Source organism: Pholcus phalangioides, unplaced genomic scaffold (genome assembly GCF_987345545.1).
Source record: "Pholcus phalangioides strain wild (caught in Gottingen) unplaced genomic scaffold, Ppha-v1.0 ptg000004l_1, whole genome shotgun sequence".
In the NCBI taxonomy this organism is placed as follows: Eukaryota; Metazoa; Arthropoda; class Arachnida; order Araneae; family Pholcidae; genus Pholcus; species Pholcus phalangioides.
In genome coordinates, this window is record NW_028301597.1 from 11665608 (window position 1) to 11693355 (window position 27748).

General features: G+C 37.7%; 1 protein-coding gene across 12 annotated transcripts in view; it reads left to right on the top strand.

The window, feature by feature from the left end:
• Positions 1 to 27748, top strand: part of LOC149086538 (S1 RNA-binding domain-containing protein 1) — a 542948-nt gene that overhangs the window by 343648 nt on the left and 171552 nt on the right. For all 12 annotated transcript variants that reach the window (XM_089256006.1, XM_089256010.1, XM_089256008.1 and 9 more), the window contains one exon: positions 4301 to 4392. In XM_089256006.1, coding sequence (XP_089112132.1) covers positions 4301 to 4392 — 92 coding nt within the window. The remainder of the gene's footprint in view (positions 1 to 4300; positions 4393 to 27748) is intronic.

The window sequence follows — 27748 nt, forward strand, 5'->3', positions numbered from 1 at the left end:
CATCTTACAAATCGGTTGACACTGTCACAGACACAGCGCAGACAGTTCTGTATCCTGCAGAATTTCTGAACTCTTTGGATATTCCGGGTATGTCACCATACAACTTGACCCTCAAAGTCGGAGCACCTATAATGCTTTTAAGAAATTTGGAGAGACCGATACTCTGCAATGGCAACAAACTCTGCATGAAGAAATTGCTTATAAAAATTAAAAAATTAAAAAAAAAGCTTATAGAAGTTCCACATAAAATTCAATCTTATTTATTTGTGACCTAACTAACTGGGTTTTAATAAATATTCAAATGTTGTACTTTTTTTATTTGGAAGAGTTGATCAACTCTTTACCCAAGAATATTAAGACGACACCAATGAATAAGGCAAATACACTAAAAGTACAAATTTTTGTATTTTTCATGCCTTATTCTTGGTGGTCTGGTTGTTGGTGTCTTCTTAATACTTATTTTATTGTAAATTATATAAATAGTCTGTAATTGTACACATAAACTACAAACAAATGCACCACTTTGAAAACATTTTGTGTAGAATTCAAATTTTTTTTATTTTTGTTAGTTGTGTATGGAGATGTATGCTTGGACTTTTTACGTCAAGGTTTTATGAAATAAATGTAAAGACATAGATTATTAAAACACAGCAAGGCCATATATATGATATGAGGGATATTCCAGCTCAGCAATATTTCCTTCTTGACAACCCTGTATAGCAATCAGCTACACAATCACAATCAGAGGTTAATCATTCAGTGCATGAACTTCATATATACTGTACATCCAAATTATATTATGAACCTATATTATGAATTATACAAAAGTACCATCATTATTGTAGGAAATGTCTACACTAAAAATATTATTTGATAATTAATTTTCACTCTAAATTTTTCAAGGTTGTATTATACAAGTTTACCATTTTAACCACATTTGCACCCGTGGTAGTTGAACATCAGTTTCCAACAGATTAGAGCACATTGATTCCTTTTTTTTCTGATTCTAATCAAGTATAACAATCGCTTATCGCATGATTGTGATTAGTGTAATCCAAGACACAATGTCTGATCAGTTTATAACTGATTATATGGAAAGGTTATCAATCACATTTCTAATTGTGTCAATTTATTTAGAATTAAAACTTTTATTTAAAATAATAAAATATCATAAAAGGTAAAATTCCAATTCAAAGAAAGAAAAAAATACTTACCGTTGCACACGATTTATTGGTGGAATAGTGAGAGACGACAGTAGAGTAGTATCATTATATAGGCAATTATTTTCATTGTATCGAAGTTTCACTGTCATGTTTAACTCCTAGAAAAATTTCAAATAGGTACATATGGTATAAAAATTTCAAATTATACATTTGCTTATTAATATTTCACATACATATTTTGAACAATTTGAATCATAGTCCCTTGCATGTAGAGTGGGAAGGGGAGCTGACAAAGAATGTAATCCTGATCACTTACATTAAAAATATACTCACAGAATCACATAAAAAACCTGCTTTTAGAGACTTTGGGTCCAGCTTAGTATATCAGAGGCTATGATTTATATATAGTTAATGGGCTAATAAATATTTTCACCATCACCAAGTGGGCATACCCCTCTTTACATCCTGAAGATGGCCCCTAGACAAAAATCTTTGGTAAGGTACCCCCAGTGGCGTATTCACAAAGAGGCTAAGCAGGCTACAGCTCAGGGCGAAAATTTCAAAGGGGCTGAAAATTTAAGGAATGACTGGTCAAGTAGTCAACTGGGAGAAGGGTGGCTAAACCATTAATCCACACTTCTACCAAGTGATCATAGAACTAAGTGACTCCGCAGCAAAAAGAGCGTGCAAGCCCATGAGTGACAGTAATAGTGTGCAGGCTTAGGAGTAACATAAAAAGTGATTTAGAGGGTGTGTGAATATGGGAGTGATCTAGAGAGAGCAAGAAATCAGGTGAGTGTGTGACAAAGGGTTGTAGTGATTTAAATCAACTGAATTAAAAAAAAATGACTGATTTAAATCAATTTCAGTCAAGTTTAACTCATAGCATGTAAAATTTCAAATAGGTATATAGTATACAGATTTCAAATAATAAATTTCCATGTTCATATTTGATCTATTATGTACATACTTTAAACAATTTTAAGCATGTCCCCTTGCATTCGGGGAAAGGGAGGACACAATGATTGAATTCTCTGTCATGACAAAATTCAATAATTGTTCAATTTTTACATAAAAATATAATTCATATAAAATATACATAATCTTATACAAAAATTTACTTCATAGAACAACATAAAAACCCCTGCCCTGATATCCCATGGGTGAGGCTTAGGATGCAAAAAAGTGCATAATTGGGTCTGTAAATAGGCTGGGGCATTGAGGCAAATGAGGAATGGTGTGTGGCATTGTGTATATATACACACGAATATATGGGTTGGGGGGCTCAGCACAAAATTTATAGGGAGAGCTCAAAATGGCTCACAAGGAAGGGGCTGACAGGGCCCTGGACAAATACTATGATTTTCGATTTTTCCATGCTATGAATACAGAAGGGCCCAAGGAGATCTTAGTCTAAGGGCCTTACCCCAGGATGTGGACCATAGGAGCTCAAATAGCCTCAGCTCCCAGGTTCCGGCACTTACGGCTCAAGCACCGTGATAACCCTCATTTACCTTTTTTTTCATACTGTAAATTCACTACAGAGGGGCCCATTTTAACCTGACCTAAGGGTCCGCCAAAGATCACAGCTAGAAAATTTATCCTTTAGTTCGATAACAATAGTTAAATAATGTTTACCTTTTCTCTTAACGCTGTCTTCGGCGTCAACTATTTTAAAATCGCCTGCTTTCTCAGCTTGTAACTAATGCGGTGTCTTCCAAAATGGCTGTCTTTGTTGGTGCTCACTGACAGGAGGGGAAACGGGGGGGGGGGGTTGTGATGGCCTGTACCGTTCTTGGTCGTTGTTGGTGGTTATGGTTTGCATGTTACTTATATGTGATAAAGTTGGTGATTAAAAGTATACAAGATCTTTTTTTGGTGTAAATATAGACTTGAACTTAATCTCTAGATGCAGTGAAGAAAGAAAGCTGCCCTATTACTAGATTTTGGCATGGAAAACATTGAAGAAAAATATAGGGAGCTAAACTTCACTATATTCATTGCATTGCAATGTGGCACTAGGATTCTCATGATTAGAAAACCGAGGAATAATTTTTTGTGTAAAGCCTTGCCCTAATTGCTGATTCAAAATAATAGATGTTGTACCAACACATGGGCAAAAGTTTACTTTTCATATTAAAATTTTGCCAAAACTCATTTTGCTCTTTTTTTACCAAAACTCATTAAATCTCTGAAAGAATGAAAAAATGTGTAACCTATTTAACATCATACAAGTCAGAAGACAAGTCAGTGCCAAGAAACACATCCATTCATTTTGCTAGAAATAATCTTGCCAATAGAATTTGTTTTATTTAGTTGATGCGGAATGGCCCTTTGGTTCTACATTGAGTGAATTGAGAGTCTGCACCAGATGTATGATACTGAATTACCACCACTCATTCACTTCAATGGGGGGGGGGGGGAGGGGGTTCATGAATAAAAACACTTTTCTCTTAAAAAAAATGTTTATCTATTAAACTAATTTGGGCTCAATGACCTTTTATGTTACATTAACATAAGATTTTTGGTGTTTGTATTTTTTGCTTATAGTTTGTTGTTTATTCATTATTGCTTAACTAAATTTGAGCGATTAAGAGAAAAAAGCAGTCAGGTGATATGAAAATATGCGTTCTTAATGATAAACATTATTTGTTTTAGTTAATAAGCAGTCAGTTAATTTTGATTTAAAAAAATCAGATTTTTTTTTTTTAATTGTGATTTTTTCATACTCTGCTTGAGACGAGGTGTTATCTGTCTCACTATAGGGTTCACAGGTTTGTACTTCTCTTCAGTCTTGATGTAATAATGACAGTTCCGCGGACATGGTCTCAACAGGGTGCCGGCATTCCCATGTAAATCATTACATGTTCTTACAGTGATAAATCTCCATGTCATACTCCTCTAGCTGTTCGATGTAGCCACTTGACCCTCAGGGTTCTTGAAGTTGAACAGCCAGCTCAATGAGACGTGTTTTGTATGAAAAAGAAATTTCTGGCCTTGGAGGTAGTGATCAAAATGTTTGATGGCTTTGATGATAACAAGCAGGTCCTTTCTCATGACGCAATAATTTCTCTTGTTGCTCTATTATCTGAATGCTTGAATTTAATGAATTTCTTATGTAGTTTTTTTTTTAACAGCATCATTAATGAAAGTGGTGCTTCCGTATATAGTGTCACCAAGGAAGGTGATGCTGATTTGCCAGAGTTGATGCCAAATTTGAGAAGTGCAGGTATTAAGTACATAAATGTTTTTTTAATTTATTAATTAAAATATCATGGAATTTGAGCCATGTTTCTTTATTTTTTCTTTAATTTTGTGTTGCTGTATTTATAATTTTGACATCTGTAGTTATGTTTGCTTCTACTATATATATATATATATATATATATATATATATAATAGAAGCAAATATAAATAAATATATATATATATATATATTTCTATTAGCCATCTTGCTATGGAACTTTTCCAGTTGTGGTTATGATATGGTATTTGATTGATATTAATACTTTGAAAATACACTCAGTGGCCAAAAAATTGGGAACACCCTCACTCAAACTTTGACTCATCTAGACAGCACGTGTGCTGACATAATGAACCAGATTTGCAGATACAGTAAAACTTTGATTAACCGTCACCATCCAGACCAGGGCTGTGATGGATAATTGAATAGACAGATAACAGAAATATCTTAATACATGTGTACAGTAATGTGGTTTCACTGCTGAAATCCTTTAAAAGTGAATGATACATACATATTGTATTTAATTTTACTGATCAAAATATAAACTTCTATGTAAGAGGAGTAATGTACAGAAATGTATTGTAATATCATGAACCTGCATTACAGTACTTCAAAATAATCTGTCATCCCCTTCTGTGTGCTTGAGGCTCGAGCTTTCTGAGCGGCTATGTTCTGTATCTTATGCAGAAGTAGGATCTGTGTTGCATTTACCTCCTCTTACATTTCAAACCAGTCAATGCACTATGATAGCATTGTTCAAGGCTCCCACTCATCTTACTTTTCTTACTTTTTTGTAAAATGGCCTACTTTCTAGTTGTCCTACTTTTTCTACCAAACCCTATCTACAAAATTAGTGTAATTGGTTTTAATTGAGCAGGGAATCATCATTATATTGCCAAATAGTTAAAATGTTATAGATTACAATTAATGATTCTGCCAAAGCTGAAATTGTATCATTTTCAAGGTTATTTGGGGGGTTGTATGTGTACCATTTTGTTTATTAACTTTCCCTTTGCTTAATTTGAGAGTTCAACAAGTAGAGTAGTCATTAAAAACTTCAGTCTGGATGGAAAAATAATTTTGTATTTGATTTTCATGGTCTTGGACAGTAACTAGCAGTCATGATTCAAAATTATAGTGCACATTTTGTGTATAGGTGAAACAACAGTTTACATTACAAAGCAGTTGGATACATATGCCTATTCTAGGTTTGGTGATTCTGATGCTACCCAATAGCATTCTGTTGTCTTGTGTATTTTTAGGACATGCAGAGAGGTATAAACAATGTATATAATACTCAGCGAAGAGATAGAAATGAAAGTGCTTCATTTTTCAAAAACGATTTCACTGGTATTTAACAGTAAAATGTAAATAAATCCCTTTAAAAAGGGACTTTTTATCTACTGTGTGTGAGCATCATAGAGCTTCTTTTCTTAAAGAAGTATGAAACATACCAGAAAGCATGCTTTAATCCTTTTAAATGTCATAAGAAAAAAAATTACAAAAGGTTTAAGAATAGTAAACTTGTACTTTTTACAGAAAATAAATGCAATGGATAATTGCACAATATCTATTCCAGGGCAAAAAATATGTCATGCTTGCAGGGATAAAGTGAATAAAGACATCAATTAATTAGATGAAGAAACTGAATACTGTTAAGAGATCAACAGTGATATTGATGTAGAGATAAGTAACTTGGAAATGTCAATTTCTAAACAAGAAACACTTGAAAAAATAAATTCATCTCTGCAAAACACATTAGAGTCACCAATTAAACTTCATGAAGTAGCTTTACAGTGCAAGTCAAACTATGCCAAGAGAAAAATTGAATCTGCCTGTAAAACTTTAAAATCAAAGGTTTTTAAAGTTTTTGAAGAATCGCCAGAAATTAAATTTCAAAGTACACTTGATGAAGCTATTAAACAGAAAGCAAATGATAGAGTTGATTAAAAAAAGACTCAATTCAACCGTCACAACAAGGGAAAAACTGCAAATTTTAACTCTGGCCCTGCTTCATGGAACAAGGAAAAATCGGTGAAGAGTTCAATGTCACTGAATATGCTGTGTGAAAAGCACAAGAGCTTATAAGAAACACGGGCATAATCGCTTTGCCTGAACCTAGAAAAGGGCATTTCCTGGATAAAAATGTAATAAATACCGTCATAGACTTTTACCAATGTGATGAATGCTCACGAATTATGCCAGGGTCAAAAGGATAAAGTGAGCATTGGAAAAAATGTATTCAAACAAAAACTATTTTTATTGATAAACCTAAATGAGCTTTATTCAGCTTATAAGTTGAAACATCCAGATCTAAAAATAGGTTTATCAAAGTTCTGCGTGCTGCGACCCAAATGGTGTTTGCTGGCAGGTTCTTCTGGTACGCATTCTGTTTGCGTGTGCACCATTCACCAGAATGTAATACTGTTGCTCCATGCTTTCTCAATAGAACAGACTTATCATGACCTGATTGTTCAATTAGTGTGCTCTATAAATAAGTGTGATTGTATGCTTTGCCATTGCTCCAAGTGTCCATCAAATGAAAGTCTAAAATGTTTCACAAAAGAAAAATTTGAAGAATGGGATCCCGATGATCAAGTCACATATAACTCTTGGATATCCACTGATAGGACTGAACAAGTTCAGGTCACTGTGACTTTAGAAGAGTACTTGGAAAAGTTGATGAAAAGCCTTGAAGTACTTGTACCCCACTCATTCATAACCAAATCCTAAGCAAAATATTTAAAAGAAAAGAAGGTTAATCTGAAAACTGATGAGGCTATGGTCTTACTTAACTTCAGTGAAATTTACTGATTTGTCATCCAGGATGGAGCAGAAGGTTGCCATTGGACACACAACAGTTGTTCACTCCATCCAGCTGTACTTTACAATCATGCAGCAAATGGTGAAGATCTAGTCATTTCAAGTTTTTGCATAATATCAGGTGATTTAGAGCATGATGTTGCTTTTGTACACGAAATGCAAAAAATAATTGTAAAATACATCAAAGAAACATTTCCGAGCATAAAAAACATTCATTACTTGAGTGATGTGTGCAGCCCAATATAAAAATTGTAAAAATTTTATCAATCTCTGTAATCACAAAACTGAATTCATGTTAACAGCCAAATAGTAATTTTTGCCACAAGTCATGGCAAATCTTGTGATGGTATTGGTATCACTGTAAAATGCTTAGTTAAAAAAGGAAGTTTTCAGATGTGTCCTGGAAATACCATTGATTCAGCTGAGAATTTTATTTTGTTTTGCAGAACAAAAATTGAAAACATTAAATTCCAGATTATCAAAGAAATGATAAGCAGAGGCCCAGAAGCAGTTAGAGTTACGCAAAAGCATTCCCTGGCACATAGTTTTCACCACTTTACACCACTATCAGAAGATGCCATTGGAACAAAAATAAAAAGTTTTGATGAAAACTTTTGTACTATCTTTAATTTCCAAGACAAACAACTATCAGTGAAGATGTCACATGTCAGTGTGCATAACTACATTGCATGTACTTATGATGATCATTGGTTTTTTGGTATAGTTTTATCTTAACATGAATGAAGATGAAGGTGATGTTAAAGTTAAATTCTTACATCCCAATGGCCCTTCTAGATCTTTTCACTGGCCTTCTAAAGAAGATATATGTTTTATTCCATTGTGTAACATAATTGCTTCCGTCAATTCTCCAATGACAAAAGGATCCGGAAGGGTATACTATTTCCTCGAGGACATGAATTCTATTAATCATCAATGTACAGTGCTGTTGAAAAAATCCCCCATCATTTTAAATGAAAATGCAAAGGTTAATTCATTGTGTTTTTTATTATCAAAAATTAAATTTTTAAAATGTTTTTGTGATCTGATTTTTTAATGCAACGGTTTAAATTTTTTTATAGTTATAATCTGCATTTTTTTATGTTAGCATATTTAGTATAAATATCATTTGAATGAATTGAAAATTTGCAAAGTTATGATATTGTTACGATCTGTAGACGATAGATGGCGTTCAGAAATATCGATGATACCATTTTCGGTTAAGCGCACGAAGACACGATTGGTGGAGAACTGGCAGGGCGTGCTGAGAAAAATCAAGAAAGTCCCCGCCCCTCCATACAGTAGTGCCTCCGACTAGGAAACTGTGAAACAGAATTTTGTGGAATGTTCTTTTTCTCGAAGTTTCTATCCGGGTTATAAATACCGTGGCGCTCACAAGATGGCAGACTGAGAGAGGCTAGACAGGCTAAAAGAGACTCGAATAGACAGACTCTATTGCTGAAGTCAGTTGCGTTTAAACTTAGCAAGAAAGTTGTACAGCGAATCTGTTTGGGAGATCGGTTGGCCAATCACGCCCGACGTAAAGCGTTGTCGTGAGCCGTATTGCGCTCTGTAGGAAACAGTGCATTTCTTGGTGAGTGGATGGCGTGTCGCGCTGGGTGATTCACGTTGCGCGCGGCATAGAAAACCCGACTTTACGGGACAGAGCCCGAGCCCCGTCTGGCTTTACGGGGGGGGGGACGAGCCGATTAGCCGCACGCTAAAAGGGTTTCTTTATCTTTGGAGTAAGTATTACGTCAGCATCGATGGTGGGGAAGGTGTTCCGATTTGATGACGGAGAGGGGTGTTAGGATGATGTTTACTTCAGCACCCACCCTTTATACAAATATGAAATATTCTTAATGGCATCTTACTCGGTGCGCCAAAAACGAATAAAACTTTTCGCTAGTTTGTGGGCACCTGAACTAACATTCTCCCTATTGAGTCTTCTACAGAGCCACTTTAGTGATCTCTAAATACTTAGCCAAGTGCTCTGGTTCTGTGCCGCGCGTCATACAAGTGATCCGTGATTATGCCGCGGATAACTTAAGTAATTTGGGAATGGGCCGCGGATAACTTGAGTGTTATAGAACAGCACTTGTGAACGCGTCAGTGCTCTAAAACTGTGCCACATGTCACTCAAGGGATCCATAAATGCGCCACGGATCGCTTAAATGGTCTGGAATTATGTGTAACATAGCCTTGTTGACGCTCGCCTGACCTTTGCCCCTGATGTAATGGTAGTGCATGTGTTATGTTTTATTATTGAGTTTGTGTTACGTCTATGATACTGTATGTTTATAATTATTTCCTGTCGACTAAAATGTGTTACTTACGGACGGTTTCGGTGCCGACGTGTTACGAACTGTTTTAGGAAGAAAGGGAAACTATTTTCCGAACTTGCCGCTTGGAACGCCGATGTTGATGGGGGCGCATGTGCGTTACTCCTCATTTGCATGCTTAGTGATTTGGGAGCTATATATAATCACGTCCGTGCTTCAAAGCGGGCTTCAGTCGTATAGCGCTAGAATCGCTAATCATCCGAACAACTCGGCTAGTCCGATGTTCCCGTCACGCAAATTCCCGTCAGTTGCTCTCCAAGAATGCCGTTCAGGGATGTCTGCTGGTGTCCGTTCTCGATCTTAATGCCTTCGTAGATTTTTCCGACTGCGATCTGGCGTTGGCTGGCATGGTCAATAGCAGTGATCTGATAGTTTCCTCGTATGACGCTGCAATCTGATGCTACCCTTTCGTCACGACGTCCACCATCGGACTCCACCGCTTGAACGCCGAAATCCACGTGTAGCACGCCGATGTCCGCGATCTAATGACGCCTCTTCGTCAACGCCCTGGGTTCGTCGAGATATCCGTTAACTGGACTCCATCACTTGATTGCCGAATACCTTGTGTGGTTCTACCGGTGTTTGGGATATAACATCGCCTCATCTACGCTCTGGGTTCGTCACGATACCCGTCATCTGACTTCTACTGCTTGATCAGTGAAGACAAAGTGTGGTTCTGTCGACGTCCGTGATCCGATTCCGCCGCCTCGTCGACGCCTTGGGTTCGTCGCCGAGGTCTGTGTGATTCTACTGACATCTGTGGTCGAGCATCGTTTCTTGAAGACCATAGCCATGGCCCCCACATCCTGGACTAGGGCCCCTAGACTGGAATCTTTTGCGGGCCCTTTTATGATGGATTTATAGCGTTAAAAAACAAAAATAATGAAAATCGTCCCGGGCCCCAGGGCTGGAGCCTTGCCAGCCCACCCCTTGTGGGGGCCATGACCATAGCTGAGTGTCACTTCTGCCTTAGTCGTTTCACTATAAGTATACTTTGCGATTTTCCTACTAGTGAAGGGTTTGCCCTTGAATTGATGTCTTAACTAATGTTTTAATTTGTAATAATAGAAATAAATAGTTGTTCGAAACTGTTTTGTTCATTGGCAGATAAAGACATACGTTGCATATGTCACGGGTCACTTAAGCGATCTGTGAATGTGCCGCTTGGTTAATTTTTACAAAATTAGGTTTGAAAGGGATAGGCCACATTTGGGCCGTACAGGCCAAGTGTTTACCGCGGGTCAAGGGTTACCTATGGGCTTATAGGTAGCGTCGCAATGAATTTCTTAAAAAATTTGAGTTCTTGGCCTTCAAATAACATTGAAATTAACTGAAATTCATTGTAATAAGATATTTTCTTTCGAAATTTTAATTATTAAAAAATATATTTTTGATCGTCTGGGGGGGGGGGGGGGGCAAAGACCACGAGCCCCACGTACATCTCTGATCCACTCAATATGCCACCCACTATGCGTTAGGAGGTGGGGGCAGAGCGCTGACGAAATTTTGCTGAAAGGGGGAGGATCAGAGTTTTGCTGACTTTTTCTAACAAGGGGAAAAGGGGTCAAAAATTGCTAAAAATTTGCTGACGTAATGCTTGAACAGCCCCTTTTTTTTAAGCATGTGCTCAACCCATGGCCTAAATATGGCGTGCCTCCAGTGGCCTCGGTACAGATTACTCAAGTGGCCCATGGCACATTTCCAGATTACTTGAGTGACCCGTGGCACATTTACAGATCGCAAATAATCTGCGGCGTTGTTCTAGATCACTTAATTATGTGGCCCACGACACGTTTTCAAATCAATGAAGTGGCCCCACACTGTTCACAAAAGCTGGAGTTAAGTTGCAATGTGCCGCAGGCCGCTTGAGTCATTTGGAAATGTGCCACAAGTCACTTGGATGATCTGAAAGTGTGCAGCGGGCTACTTGAGTGGTCTAAAAATGTGTCGAGTGCCACTAAAATAATCTATAAAAAATGCATCGAGCCACTTAAAGTGTTAATGTATTGCAGACCATTAGGTGATATGTGTGCTGTGAGCAGGCGCGGATCCAGGGTGATGTGTTGGGGGGGGGGGTGATTTTTCACAATGAAGATGTCGATCGGTGAGACCCAAACTAGTGTCTGCAGGTGCCAAACGTACTTAAAATAAAAAAACTAATAAAAAATTAATTAAGAATTAAAATTATTTAAAACTTTCAATTAGTTTTCATTAAAAAAATTAATTAACATTAAAATTAATTACGATTACATTTTAATTGAAAATAAAAATTAATTAAAAATTGAAGGCAGTTAAAAATTAAATCTAAATTAAAATTTATATTTATAAAAATTATATTTTTTCAATATGCAGCATACTTATTTAAAAACTTGCTTGCAGCAACTGGTGTTACAATTAATGAATAAGCTGTTTTTGATAATAAATTTGAACGTTTGTGCCGGCTACCCTCGCAAAAAATACCGTACGAAAAAAAAGTTTGAGGTGCAGACTGAATAATGTGTGTTATATTTATAAACATTGTAAGGAATTCTGATGCACATTACCAGTTAAAAATGTTTTTTTATCAACAGTATCATGAGCAATTGTACAAATAAATAAAAACTTTGCAGATGAAAAGAGAGCAGAATATCAAAAGCGTATGAAGAATTGGTATTTTAAAATGTTCCTAGAATACTATTTCTTCCTCCTTCGCTTGATAAAAATTAAGGCTCACAGTTAACCGGACAAAGCAATGCGCACAAATAAAAATTCATCCGAATGTATTCGATAAATGCTTTTTTCCAGCTTTTCAAGTCAAAGTAGAGAGATACTTTCCGTTTAAATTTAATTTTTTTGATCCCTGTGAAAGTATTAAACGTTTCTCTTTGTGACGTTATGATAACAATTAGGCAAATTAATATGAATAAAATAAGGATCTCGGTCAACCAGAGGAAATGAATTCTAAGCTAACTCGGATACAAGAAACCTCGTTTAAGAGAGACGATCCTTGAACATTTGAAGGAAAAAAAAATTATCTAAAGCCCTGACCATGGCCTCCACATCCTAGAGCGGGCCCCTAGGCTAAAGTGGGCCCTCTGACCAGACTTTTCACGGGCCCCTTTATAGTTAATTTATAGCTTAAAAAAACAAAAAAAAATGATGAGAATCGTCCCCGGCCCTGTCAGCTCCACCCTTGGGAGCATGAACTTTATGCACAACAACAAAGTAGTTATCAAATAAATAGGTAGGCTACTACGCGCACACCGACAGCCCCCTTACCCGTAACGAGTCGCACTGAGCTTGCGAAAAATTCTTGTGACCGCTCAAACTTTAAATGACTTCATGGCTTCAGATAAAAAGCTGAACCTATGCGGCGCAACTTTTGTCCTCTCATATGTAGGGTCCGTGATAAGGCAGTTTCGGTTTCAGTACAGCACAGGGTAGATGTTTTCCCTGTTCAGATTTTGAATGCCGGTGATGGGATCAGCCAAATGAGCTTTGTTTACATCAGTGATTCCAGGTGAGCCCTCTGTGGTCTGTCTCGTTCGATAGAGAATTCTATCTATTTGCCGGCAGATCCATGTGGGGCCCTCAACTGGCTCTGCTTGTCTCGTACTAATTCATATTAGCTCAGTACTCCCCACTCGGCACTGGACCCGACCAAAGGGACTTTGTTTCCATCCATGGGGTCCCTAAGGTGGTCCCTCTTGTTTCGCTCAATACCTTGTTTAGTATTTACTCATGATCTGCTTGGCGTATGCACTGAAAAGGTTCGGAACCGCTGCTGGAAACTCAAGCATCCAAAGCCGAGCTACACTCACTCCAGCAACTTTTCGTGTTCACGTATACGCTTCGAGGACTTGGCGATTGATGTAAAGAACATTAAGCAGTCTTCTTTCAGTTACTCACGTTCTAGACAGTTAATTTTTTTTTCTGTGAACAATTTTATAGCACACCAAACTTGTATCCTTTCTTAAAATGAAAATAAGTACTACACACAATAAAACACCCATTTATGACATGTCTGTATTTACAAATAATACCTTTAACTTCCTCATTTATCACTTATAATTTTCAAACGAGACGATAAAATTTAAAAAATTATTAATTTCCAGCTTTGTATACCCGATTTATGAAAATATTTTGCGTCTGAAACCCATTTTTGTCTTCAAATAAAGTTTCCCATCCTACTACGTATAGAGTCAGACTTTCAATAATCCCTCCAGTAATCCGGTGTTTTTAGGCCGGTTTTCTCCGAGCATAGAAGAGGAAAACAGTGCGCACATGTTTATGAGCAGAAGTTTGTTATTTAAATGGACTTTTTCAATCAATCTGCAGTAATTCGGCGATTTCGTTAACCCAGTACACCCTGGTGTGATATGTGCCAGATTAGCGAGAGTCTACTGTACTAATAATTCATATCTCTATTAGTTCTAGAAAAATTGAATTCCATCAGCCTTTTTTTTTTTTGCTGGTAATTTTTCAGTTTTTCCCCTCAATTTTTTTTTTTGTAACACTGATTTCAACCATCCTCATGCCCCGTTACTGAAGACAATGTCCTATTTACAGAACTAAATGGGCTATAACCCAGGGCGGCAAGTTCAGAAGGTCGGCAAATTTGAGGATTGAGTGGCCAAGAAAATTAGCAAAATGGGAGAAGGGCGGTGAAATTTTTATAACCGTCAAATAAACCCACCTCTTCCCAGACAGCAAGTGACCGTGTCAGTGAGTGACCTAGAGAGTTTGCAAGCACGTGAATGAGCAAAAGCGTGACTTAGAGCGGGAGTAATGAATGATCAAATGAGTGACATAAAGAGTGAGGGACCAGTTCAGTGAGTGGCCTAGAGTCAGCCGTCAGAAGCGTATACTGGGCCCTCGGAAAAAGTAATTTTTCTGAGCCCCCTACCTGTTGAGACACGTTTACTTTTAAAATTTTAAACCAGAGGTCCCTCTGCATTTGAGGCCCTCGCCCGCGGGGAATGCGTTAAGACGGTATTGTCTAGAGCGCGTGTAAGTAACGAAACAATTACTCAAACCAGCGTCAAACACGTGTGTGACCAAACAGGGTGCAAACATGTAAATGACTAAAAGGTCCGTCCCACGAGAGTTTGCTAAGGGACGCTGGGTAAGATAATTAAAGTTAATAAAAGTCTTTGTTGGACATAAACCGCAAAAATAACAGCCGGCGTGAAGTAAACCGTGCTTGTTCGGTCATTCACAAAGGAAGACGCTCGTTCCTCTGCCTTTGTATTGAAAGCCTTAAAAATTATTGCTTCCCCGAGGCCCGAGACGACCGCGGATCCTGACAAAGACTTTTATTATCTTTAACTTTAATTATCTTATCCAGCGTCATCTAGCAAACTCTCGTGGGACGGATCTTTAAAAGAGTGACTTTAATACATGAGTGGGGGGAGGGCTATAACATGGGATGGAAAATTCGTGGATAGAGTAGTCGAGAAAATTAGACTAGAGTGGAAGGGCGGTGAAATTTGAATAGCCTTCAAATCGGCAAAACCGTAAATGCGCTTCTGACTGAACATCAAAATTACTCTCAATCTCCTAACCTGAATCTCTGGTTCGGTTTCAAATAAACAACTCATAAAGGATGAAAACTTTAATTTGGAACCACCTTAGCACGAGTTTCAGAGAATTACTAATCAGGAAATATAAAATCTTGGAAACACAAATACACGAAATACTAAATGGTAAATCTTGGTTATTCGAATAGGACGTCAAGATAAAATATGAAAATGTTTTTAAATATGAAAATATAGCATTGAAAAGTTATTGAAACAAGTATAGACTGTTTTCGATAACAAGAAATAATTGACGCATATTTCAATAAAATATGTGGATTTGTCTGCATAATTAAGAAAAATTTAAGAGTAAAAAAACTTCCTAATGAAATTCTAATATTGCGTGATTTAAAATAATAAATTTCTTATTCAATTTTGTGCAGACTATATGGTTGTCAAAAACCTATTCAAAAACAGTTTTTCGCCACAGATACGTTAAATAGCAAAAGCTTACTTTCATGCAAATTGAAATGATTTTCATTATTATTTAATTATGATTATCAAGTGCACAATATTAATTTTCAGATTTTTTGTCTGAAAAGATGGTGGTTAAATTTAATTCCCGCAGAACATCCGACTCCACACAATCAATTTTATATAGTGGATTCCACTTATAACGTTCCTCAAGGCCGAAACATGGGAAGAGGAGGTAGGTTTGGTGCCCCGGGCGCTGGACCGGAGGGGGGGGGGCGTGAATTTCAACATTTTACCTGCCCTTTAACATTACAAGGGACACCAAGATGCTGACCAAGCATCTGGTTGCGGCACTGCTCTTAGAACCTTTTCCCGCTTAGTGCGATTCATTTTCGTGGTTCCATCTTCAACTAATGCTCAGACCATAGAGACGCTTTAAACGGGAAATATTAATATTTCCTGTTTAAAGCGGTTTTTCGCTTAAAACGATTTTATGGCGGTTTTTGGAAAAGCATTATACGCGCGATCCACTTATAATGTTTAATCCAGGTACTTATTTCAAATTACAAAGGCTTTAATTATTAGATGGGGCGGAAGCCTATATTTTCATAGATATTATAGAGAAGCTATGTGTGTTCAAATGCTCACCTTCTGGCGCAGGTCTTTTGAGCTATGTTTTTAGGAGGGGGGGGGGCTTCGCTGAGATTTTTCATACTTTTAGGCCCCACTATAGTGAATTTGTAGAGTGAAAATCAAAAAATGATAAGAATCGTCCTGAGCCCTGTTAGCCTCACCCTGTGGGGGAACCCCCAGTTAATGTCATTATCAGTGAATCCGTAAGCGAATGCAGCTTCATTCTCTGGGAAACCCCCAGATGTGCTACAAAAAGTAATAGAATTAATTTTCTTAACATCCATTTATTTTAAAATTTTAAAATTTTTGCTTACTGAAAACAGTTTTTTTCGAAGACATGGTCATTTTTTGATCCACGTCAAGCTTGCGGGTTTCAGGACTGAATTTTAAAAAAAAGAGATAACAAAGGCTAGAAAACGATGATTCATCTTATTGGATGGCTTGTGCTTTATTGCGCGTTACCAAGAAAACTGAAGGGTGTACATTTTTTTGCCTCTCTTCACGAGCCCTTAGCGCGTTTGCCGCGTGTCGCTCAAGTGATTTGGAAATGTGTTTGGGGTCACTTTAATGATCTCTATATATGCCGTTGGCAGCGTAAATGATCTGGAAATGTGCCGTTGGCCACCGAAGTAATCTGGAAATGAGTCCTACTTAAATGATTTGATGGTTGTTCGTGAGCCACTTGTGTGGTTTTGTTATTCGTAATGGGCCACATAAGATAACTCCGAAGAGCCATTGGTTAGCATGTCTGTTTTAAGGCATAACTAGGTTCATGTGTACGCTATTGACGACTGTCGTTGTCAATGAAGAAAAAAAAAATTCATGAACATAATATGCAGGCTATTCTAATCGTTGTATCCTTCGGGTGTAATGTAACTCCAGGAGGTGTGTGTGTTACATCAGCGGTGTTCAACATTCAGTAGAGTGTTGGCCATTTCATTGATTTCGAAATGATCTGTAAATATTCAGCGACATATTTACTGATCAACGAATGTGCCGCGGGTCACTTGAATGACTTGTAAACGTTCCGCGGGTAGTTGAGTGGTCTGGAGCTCTGCTGTGAGCCACTTTAAATGATCTAGGAATGTGCCACAGGTTATTTAAGTGAAGTGGAACAGCAGCTGGGGTAACTTGGGTAATCTGGAACTGTGCTGCAGTGATCTGCAAATGTGACGCGAGCCACCTGAATGACATGAATCTGTGCCGCAGGGTCTCTTGAACGATATGGAAGTTTTGCTTGGTTCATTTTTACAAAATAAGATGTGAAGTTGTGAGCCACAACAGATGACTCCAGGCCACATTCTGCCCGTGGACAATGGGTTAAGCATGCATGGGTTACATTTTTATGGCACCTAGACAGTTTTTTTTTCTTTCTTCGAAAAGAAGGGGGGGGGAATCACGATCAATAATTGGACTTTTCAAGTAAGAGTAGTAATTTGATTGATTTCTTTTTAGTTTTGCTATTTACATTGTTTTCGATACCAAATTCTGTGGAAATGAAAGATTTTTAAATTCATTAGAACTTGAGTTTCTTAAAATAATACTATAATTAAAGTATATAAGGTGTGAATCTTAACGGCACAACATTTTGAAATGCCACGATAATTCGGCAATTCATTCTTTCCCTCCTATTTTTTGTCAATGGTGTTCCTATTTTTCCTACTTTTTTTTTTTAATTTTCACTTCGAGGCCTGTATTTAGAAAAATTTTTAAATAAAGGTTGTTTTGGTAACTACTGTGCCTCTGGTCCAAAAATACGTTAGAAAAATTGTTTTTTTTCTCACAAAAAATTCCATAAAAACAAAGTTAACAATTTTTTTGCATATAAATTTCAAATGTAAGTGTGAATTATTTTTATTCATATTTTGTATGCTTTTGTGAACATTTTAGTGAAAATTTCACTCACTTGAATATATTGAAAATTGAAAATGTTATCATTTATTTTCTCAAACAATGCCTCTTAAAAATCGAGCCTCGGAAAAGTCATCTTCGTCATTTTTTGATATATTTATCGTGTTTTGTGTTCAGTGAGTGGTGCCATTTATCTAGAGCCGAAACTAAATACTTTCTAAAACAGGGCAAACACGTATCTTGGCTACCCGTACAGTGTAGAAGAATGGTGAAAAAGTAGTATAAGCCCCCTTCTTTTCACCAAGAAGTGCAGAGCCTACTGTAACCTTGTGAAGGAGAAAGGGAAATAAAAAAAAAAAATTTCACCGCTCACCTGTTTTTCTTTCCTATCCTCCAATGCACTTTAATAATGTGTTGCAAATCAAAATAATCCTTAGGGCACAAACATGTGAAATAATCCAAATGCACATTATAAATTGAAATGATGAACATGGAATTGAATGGACGGTAAACTCATACTACCAAATTTTAAAAAAGTCACAAAAATCCAAAATTAAAATCACGATAAAAATAAATTCCAAAGTGCTAGTGAAGTTACTAGTCTTTGCCTCAACAGAAGCTATTCAACACCTCAAGAATTAAAAAAATCAGTGCTGAAACGCTACTGTGAGCAGAATATCCTGCAACAATGTGTGGTGGAAGTGAAATGATACATAGTTCAACAATGCATTAGTGCAGAAAACGTTTTGTCCAATTGTTAACATAGGTGTATGCAAATAAGGGGCCGTTAAAGTATTACATCATCATCGATGAGAGGGAAGGGGGTTTCGAATTTGCTGACTTTTCATGACAAGGGGGGAGGGAGTTTTGGATAATGCTTACATCATCAACAACCCTTTAGGAAAATATGAAATATTTTCAATAGCATCTTACTCGGTTCGCCAAAAACATGAAAAACCTTTCGATAGTTTGTGGGCGGGCACTTGAAGTAACACCCCCCCCCCCATTGATAAGTGCTACAGCCTACAGAGCCACTTTAGTGATCTCTAAATGTTTCACGGATCCAAGTGATTTGGAAATGTGTCTGGGCTGCTTAAGTGCTCTGGAACTGTGCCACGCATGACTCAAGTGATCCGTAATTATATGCGGTGGATCACTTGAATAATCTGACAATGTGCCGCGGGTAACTTGAGTGATGTAGAACCACACGGGGAGGGGGAGCCACTTAAGTGCACTAAAATTACATCGCATGTCACTCAAGGGATCTCTAAATGTGTCACGGATCGCTCAAGTATTCTGGAACTGTGTCCCGGGTCATTTTAGTGATCTGAAAATGTGCCACGGGCCACTTAAATGCTCCAGAACTGTACCTCAGGACACTTAAGCGATCTGTAAATGTGGCGCTTAGTTCATTTTTACAAAATTAGGTTTTAGGAGGGCAGGCCGCATTAGATAACCTCCCGGGGCCATATTTGGTCCGTGGCCAGGCCAAGGGACTTTATGCGATTTATCATTGTATGGCTTAGTGCATAGTCTCCCAAACTTTTTGTTCCATCGCCCCCTTCATCAGAAATTTTTTCCTCTCATCACCCCCCAACTCAAGTAAACCCATAGGATCCTATGTTAAATCAGTAGGTTCTATCGCCCCCATTGGACCATCACTTTGGGAAACACTGGCTTAGAGGGTAGGTCTCAACGAATTTATTAAAGATAAATTTTGTGTTCATAGCCTTCAAATAACATTGAATTGATTATAATAACATATGAAGGTATTTTCTTGCGAAATTTCAATTAAAAAAAATTTTTTTGCATTAAAAAAATAAATTTTTGCCCCCCCCCCCCATAAAAGCATGAAAAATTAAAAATATTTTTGTAGAAAATTTTGTAGGATAAAATAGTGTTATACTATGTTTTCGAGCGTTAGTGACCCGCAATTTCTGTGGAAGAAATCCTTCTGCCCCCTCCAAAGGCCGATTCTGCATACACACCAGTGATTTTTACGATGAGATGTAGCATCTCATAGCAGCTAGATGATTAAACTGCAGATATTCCAGGTAGAGGCTGTTGAATAGTCTTTACTTGTTAACTAGGAGAAGACCCTTTAATTGCTTCATTATGAGGACTTGAAGGAATCTACTAGGAGTAGAGGCTTAAAGTCCAATCTGCACCTTCTTGTGGTGCAGCCTGTAAGTAGCCATGTTTAACACATGGTGAACGTGTTGTAAATATGAAATCTATACCTTAATACGTAAACCGAAATTATATATATTTTTCCTTGTTTTTACTTTAACTGTGAGTGGCAACTCTCGCGTGTATATGTTGTTATCTTCGGCTATGTAAGCGGTTATACCTAAACTTTACTAATGAAATAAATGTTCTCTTAACTTCAAGATCTTTATTAAGTTTCTGTTTAGGCAGTAAATATAAGTGAACGGACACGTATGTGCTTCCTCCAACCCGCACTGGCCAGCGTAGAGGATTATGGCCAAAAACCGTCTAAATCTAAAAAAGAAATATGAACCCTGTCAATAAACTAAGGCCCTCAGTCACCAGCAGTCTGAGTGTCCCTGGTTATGGCAGCAACCAGCAAGACATGAAGACAGATGGTGCTAAGAATCTCTGGGTTGGACCAGGCTGCCATAAGATGATGACCTTGGCCACATATAACGGACGATCTCTTTCTTCAGAAAATCGTGTTGGAAGAACTGGAAAAAGAATAAATTGGGGCATCTTAGGCATCTGTGAAATAAGAAAAGGGGAGGAAAAAATCGAACTTGCTAGTGGACATGTATTTTACTACAGAGAAACAGATAATGGAAGAACCAGTGGAGTAGGATTTCTCATTATAAAAAGTGGAAAAATCACATAGTTGAGTTAGATAGTTCATCTGATAGAGTTCCAAAGCTGGTTATGCAAATATCAAGCAGATACCGGATACATATTATGCAAATCTATGCACCAACAACAAGCAATTCTGAGGAAGAAGTAGAAGACTTTTATGAAGAATTAGACGAGCTGCATAGTAAAGGAAACCGTCATATCAAGATAATAATGGGTGACTTCAATGCCAGAATTGAATAGAGAAGAAATTGTGAAAGCTCAGTTGGAAGTCATGGTTATGGTGTACGAAACAACAGAGGAAACCGACTCGTTGAATTTGCAGAGAGCGAACAGTTATGCATCATAAATTTATTTTTTAAGAAGAAACCCCAAAGATATAGACCTGGAAAAGCCCAACTGGAACAACTAGTGAGATTGACTACATCCTATCTAATAAGAAGCATATGATCCAAGACTGCAGTGTTCTCAACAAATTCAATACAGGAAGCGATCATTGACTGGTTAGATGTAGAATAAGGTTTAACACTAGAATGGAAAGAACGAAACTTATCAAAAATAGAAATCTGTCATTGAAATATGGTAAAGCTTATAAATTCCAGTTAAAGCTGAAGAACTGATTTGATATGCTATATAACACCACTGAGGATGAACAAGATGTTACCACGATGAATAAAATTTTAACCACTAAGAAGAAGCAAAAGAAGTCGCTGGAGAAAAAGAAATCAAACCGGTGAAGAAAATAACAGAAGAAGCAAAGAAACTTATGAAAGACCACAGAGAATTTCAGATCAAGAAGAATGACCCTAAATCAAAAGTGGAATATGCAGAACTTTGCAAGACAGTACAAAAGCGGATTACAGAAGATGTCAGGAGGTTTAATTGCAATATTGTAAAGAAAGCATTGGAAGATAATAGGAGCTTAAAATCAGCAAAACGAAAACTGTGTGTTGGGAGAAAGGAAACTTTTTGCACTAAAAAGGAAAGATGGAACCATTAAAAAGATGGAAATGAAATTAGTATTGTTGAGGAATTTTATAATACACACACTATACAAACATGAAGAACTGGATTGGAACAAAGGGACAAAAACGCCTGTGCTGAAAGAGGAAGTCTACAAAGCTATAAGATGTATGGAAAAAGGCAAATCCCCAGGTGAAGATAGGATTTCAATAGACATTATTAAAGAAGCCGGAGAAGAATTTGCCAGTATGCTAGCTGCCTTGTTCACAAATTGTCTCATAGAATCAGATGTGCCTGAAGATTGGAATAACGCAATGATGGTTCTTCTTTACAAAAAGGGTGAAAAAGAGGATATCAAGAACTATCGACCAGTCTCCTATCAGTAATTTATAAAATCTTCACCAAAGTGGTGACATATAAGCTTGAATCCAAATTGGACAAAGCTCAACCAAAAGAACAGGCAGGATTTCGAAGTGGATTTAGTACAATGGATCACATCCAAACAATCAGGGAACTTATAGAGAGAGAGACAAGGAATACGAATTACTATTGTGTATGGCCTTCGTTGATTTTGAGAAAGCGTTTGACTCTGTTTTCACATCTGCTTTTGTTAAAGCTCTAGATGTAATTGGGGTAGAGAAGACTTACATCACACAATATCATCAAGAAAATATATGACAAAGCAACTGCAATGATTCGCTTTGATAAAGGAAAAGCAAAAATTAAACTTGGAAAAGGAGTCAGACAGGGGGATACTATCTCACCAAAACTCTTTACCGCTGTTTTAGAAGAAGTATTCAGAAAACTGGATTGTGATAAAAAAGGAATCAAAATAAATGGAGAATTTCTCAACCATTTGCGTTTTGCAGACGACATTGTTGTTATCAGCAGTAATCCTAGAAGAAATGATACAAGAATAGGCGGAGGCAAGTATTCAGGTGTGCTTGAAAATGAATCTGCAAAAGACTGAAATTATGTTCAACCCCTTCGTGTTGAAGAGGACGGATGATCTTGCTCAACAACACAGAGATAGAAAGAAGTAGAAAGCTATGTATACCTGGGCAAAAAGTTGTCATGGACAACGGAATCATTGATGAAATAAACAGAAGGATCAGGATTAGATGGAGCACTTTTGGCAAAAACTGCATAATTCTGAAAAGTCACATGCCATTATTCCTGAAAAGACGTTTTTAACCAGTGTGTGCTACCAGCACTGACTTATGAAGCTGAAACATGGACACTCACAAGCAAGACGATGCAAAGGCTACAAACAACACAAAGGAGCATGGAAAGATATATGCTAGGCATCACAAGAAGAGACAGAAAACGAATCATTGGATAAGGAACCACACAAAGGTTATGATATCATGGAAAGAATCAAACGTTTGAAATGGAAATGGGCTGGACATATCGCAAGAAGACAGGACAACAGATGGACCACAAGTATTCTAGAGTGGTACCCCGTGGTGTTAAACGTCCGAGAAGGCGTCCTCCGCACAAGATGGATTGATGAGATCAGGAAAGTGGCAGGAGTCAACTGGATGGCTAAAGCATCAGACAGCAGAATGGAAAAATTTAGGAGACCTTCATCCAGCAATGGACTGAAAATGATGATTCCATGTAGAGTTTTTACAGATTCTGCTTTTTTTTTCCCTGAACAATCTCGGAAAATGTTTTACATTTTGAACAGAAATTCCAAATCCTTCAAGATTTTTCAAAAAATACAGATTCGCAATCTTGTAAGAACAAGGCGAGTTTACACCTTACTGTCCGCTGTCTTTGAATGCCAGCAGATAGCTGCAAAAGTACAGAAAGCACACTGTAACAATGCTATTATCCCTTGCATTGTAACTGTTATTTTGAGGAGCAAACGTGCAAAGTGTTGTGATGAAAGAGAATTCTTTAAGATGTTTCTGTGGTCTGAAGTGTTTTTTTTCCCTGGCCCAAAGTTCGCTTTGAAGTAATCACTTTTTTTTCCTTTTACTCAACTCGCCGCTGTGGTGGTCGAGTGGTTATAGTGCCGGACTCGTGATGCGAGGATCCGGGTTCGAACCCCACAGTGGTGGTCGGCTGAAGTTGGTTTTCTGTGGTTCCCAACTTCAAGGCGCAAATGCGAGCCGATCTCCCCGTTAAAAAGTCTCGCCACAGAGAGCAACAGTCCTACAACGGTAAATCATTCAACCATAACACTTCACTCATAGTTAGAAAAACTGGGGGCAGATGACAGCACTACACATAACAAGCATTACACATAAAAAAACAAACTTTACGTCAGGTTGCACTACACGTACACGCACATTCCCGCATGTACCGATTCGTTGGGGGTTCGTTGGGGGGTTCCACGGGGGGGGGGGGGTGCATGTGTGGTGTAGCAGTAGTAGGTAGGGACTCCAAAAAATGGCTCGGGGATCCATGATGTTCTTAAGTCAGCCACCTCGTTGGGCAATTTGCCTGTTGTGGCGTTGTATTTGTATTTGTATTTGTATTTCTTCTGTATTCAATTTTCTTTTGATTTTTGAAACTTTCAGGTGATAATTAGTTTAGAAATGAATTTGATACAGAATTTATGTTTCAAAATAGCTGAACCTTAAACTCCCACCCCTTCAGCTGAATTTTTTTTTTAAGTAAAGAAAGGAACCCCCTCCTACACCCTCCCATCATAAACTGACTTATTTCCCGCTAAATTATGCTATATAAAATTATCTGTGGTGATTTAAACTTTGATATTGTAACTAAGCTATACATCCTATATCTCTAACAGACTGATCCATCCCCAAAAGTTAAATCCTATTGCTGCTTCTGACTGTTTTAAATATAGTTTTTTTTCCTCATACCATAGTCGAATACGGGCTCGGATCCAGGGTGATGTGTTGGGGGGGGCAATTTTTTTAAAGTGAAGGTTCCGATAAGTGAGGCCCAACCTAACGTCCGCAGACGCCAAACATGCTTAAAATATAAAAATTAATATATTTTTAAAAGTTAATTCAAAATTAAAATTATTAATAACTTTGAATTATTTAAAACTTCAAATTTAAAAATTAAATTAATTAAAAATTAAAACTGAATTAAAAAATTTATATTAATACATATTATATATTTTTTCAGTAAGCAACATACTTATTTAAGAAATTGCTCGTAGTAACTAATGTTACAACTAATGAATTACTTTTTTTGACAATGAATTTGGACATTTGTTCCGGCTACCCTCGCAAAAACTACCGTACATAAAAAAATTTTCTTGGGCAGACTGAATAATCTGTTGTATTTATAAACGTAAGGCCTCTTTAGCAGCCTGGCAGTAGAGTGTTTAGGGAGCTAGCATCTGACTTTGCAGGTCTGGGTTCGAATCCTGGATCGGACATGGATCTCTACTACCGCTAACAAATTCCCTGGCCAGATCATAAAGATATCTTGGGAATACATGAGGATCACGTTAATTCTGATGTGCATTTCCAGCTAAAAAAATTATATTAACAGTATCAAGTGCAATAGTACAAATAAATGAAAAATTTGCAAATGAAAATACAGCAGAATATCGAAAGCATATGAAGAATTATTATTTTAAAATGCTCCGAGAATCCTACTTCCTTTTCTTGTGTGTGATAAAAATTAAGGCTCACAGTTAACCGGACACAACGATATACACAAATAAAAAAATACATCCGTATATATTTTTGAAAAATATATGACATCCATATTTGCTATGGACATCTTTTTCTCAGCCACCTCATTGAGCATTTTGCCTGATCTGGCATTGTATTTATATTCCATAAATATTTTTTTTCCAGCTTTTCATGTCAAAGTAGGTAGATATTTTCCTTATTAAAGTATTTTTTAACCCTGTGAAGGTATTAAACGTTTCTCTCTGCGACGTTTTGATAACAATTATGCAAAATAAATATGAATAAAGTAAGGATCTCAATCAACCAGAGGAAACCAATTCTGAGCTACCTTGTATACCAGAAACCTGTTTTAATAGAGACGATCCTTGAATATTTGAAGGAAAAAAAATTAATACAAACACAGATACACAAAAACAAAGCAGTTATCAATTAAGTATGAACTTCAGACACACAATTATAGTCCCTTACCCGTAACGGGTCACACTGCACTTGCGAAAAATGTATGTGACTGTTTAAATTTTAAATGGCCACGTACTATCAGAAAAAAAAAATGGTGAACCTATGCGGCGCAGCCTTTGGCTCTTTTGCTGTTCCATGATAAAACAGTTTCGATTTCAGTGTAGCACAGGGCCACTATGGTGGTCGAGTGGTCATAGTGACAGACTTGCATCATGAGGACCCGGGTTCGAACCCCACCTTTGCCATAGTGGTGGTCGCCTGAAGTATTTTTTCTGTGTTTTCCAACTTCAAGGCGTGAATGCGAGCCGATCTTCCCTTTAAAAAGTCTCGCCACAGAGAACAACAGACCTACAAACAGCACAAAATTCGATCATAACACATCACTCACTTCACTTCTGAAATATAGATGGCATATCCGGGTTCGAACCCCACAGTGGTGGCCGGCTGAAGTTGGTTTTCTGTGGTTCCCAACTTCAAGGCGCAAATGCGAGCCGATCTCCCCGTCAAAAAGTCTCGCGACAGAGAGCAACAGTCCTACAACGATAAATCATTCAATCATAACACTTCACTCATAGTTAGAAAAACTGGTGGCAGATGGCAGCACTACACATAATAAGCATTACAAAAAAAAACTTCACGTCAGGTTTCATTACACGTACACGTACATTCCCGCATGTACCGATTCGTTGGGGGTTCCGCGGGGGGTGGGTGGGCGGGGTGCATGTGTGGTGTAGCAGTAGTAGGTAGGGCCTCCAAAAAATGGCTCGGGGATCCATGATGTTCTTAAGTCAGCCACCTCGTTGGCCAATTTGCCTGTTGTGGCGTTGTACACTGCTGGCCACCCAAATTGCAACACCAAGAAAGACAAGAGATATCGCAACAATATTTATTTTGTAGATAACATGTTGACCAAGCATCAAATGATTAAATTTATAGACTTCTGTGAAGTGTGGTTCCTGCCAAAATCAGTAGCCAGAGTAGCTACCATTGTTGGAGATCACCGCTGCCACACGCCTCGGCATTGATTCAAAGAGACTTTGGATGTGTTCTTGGGGTACAGCATACCAAGCAGCTTCCACGCGTTGCCAAAGTTGATCTGGTGTGGCAGCTGGGGATGTAATCTGGGTCAATCGTTGAGCAACCATGGACCACATGTTTTCTATCGGCGAAAGATCCGGAGAGCGAGCTGGCCAGGGAAGCAATTCAATCTGGCGATTGACGAAGAACCTTTGGACAATGCGTGCCACGTGTGGTCGCGCATTATCCTGTTGAAATATGGCTGTGGGCAAGCCCTGAAGGTAAGGAAGGACAACTGGCTCTAACACCTCGGAGATGTAGCGCTGGCTTTTTAAAGTACCGGCAATGCGTACTAGAGGAGTGCGAGAGTGATATCCAATACCGCCCCATACCATAATACCCGGTGCAGGACCAGTGTGGCGGTGCATAACGCAGCTGTTCAGCATTCTCTCTCCACGGTGTCTCCAGACTCTAATCCGACCATCGTGGTGTTGCTTTTTTGTATAATTTGGCTAGATTCGAGTCAACTCCATGTATTTCAAGATTTTTGTTTCTGTTGTATTGTTCAGATCCTGCAGCTTACCTGAGATGATGGCTATTTCACATTTTTGGTTATTCTCTACAGACTCCAATTTTGAGAGTCGTTTTCTCAGATCCTTGTTTTCAGACCAAGTTTTCTACCAATTTTAATACATGAAATAAATTAAATCACTTATTTTTCTCATTTCGCTTTTAAGTCTAGTTTTTCATTCATTTGAACTACAATTTCATGCAAGTCTGTTATACTGATGTTAGTGTAATGGTGTTTTTTTCTTCACTCAATTTT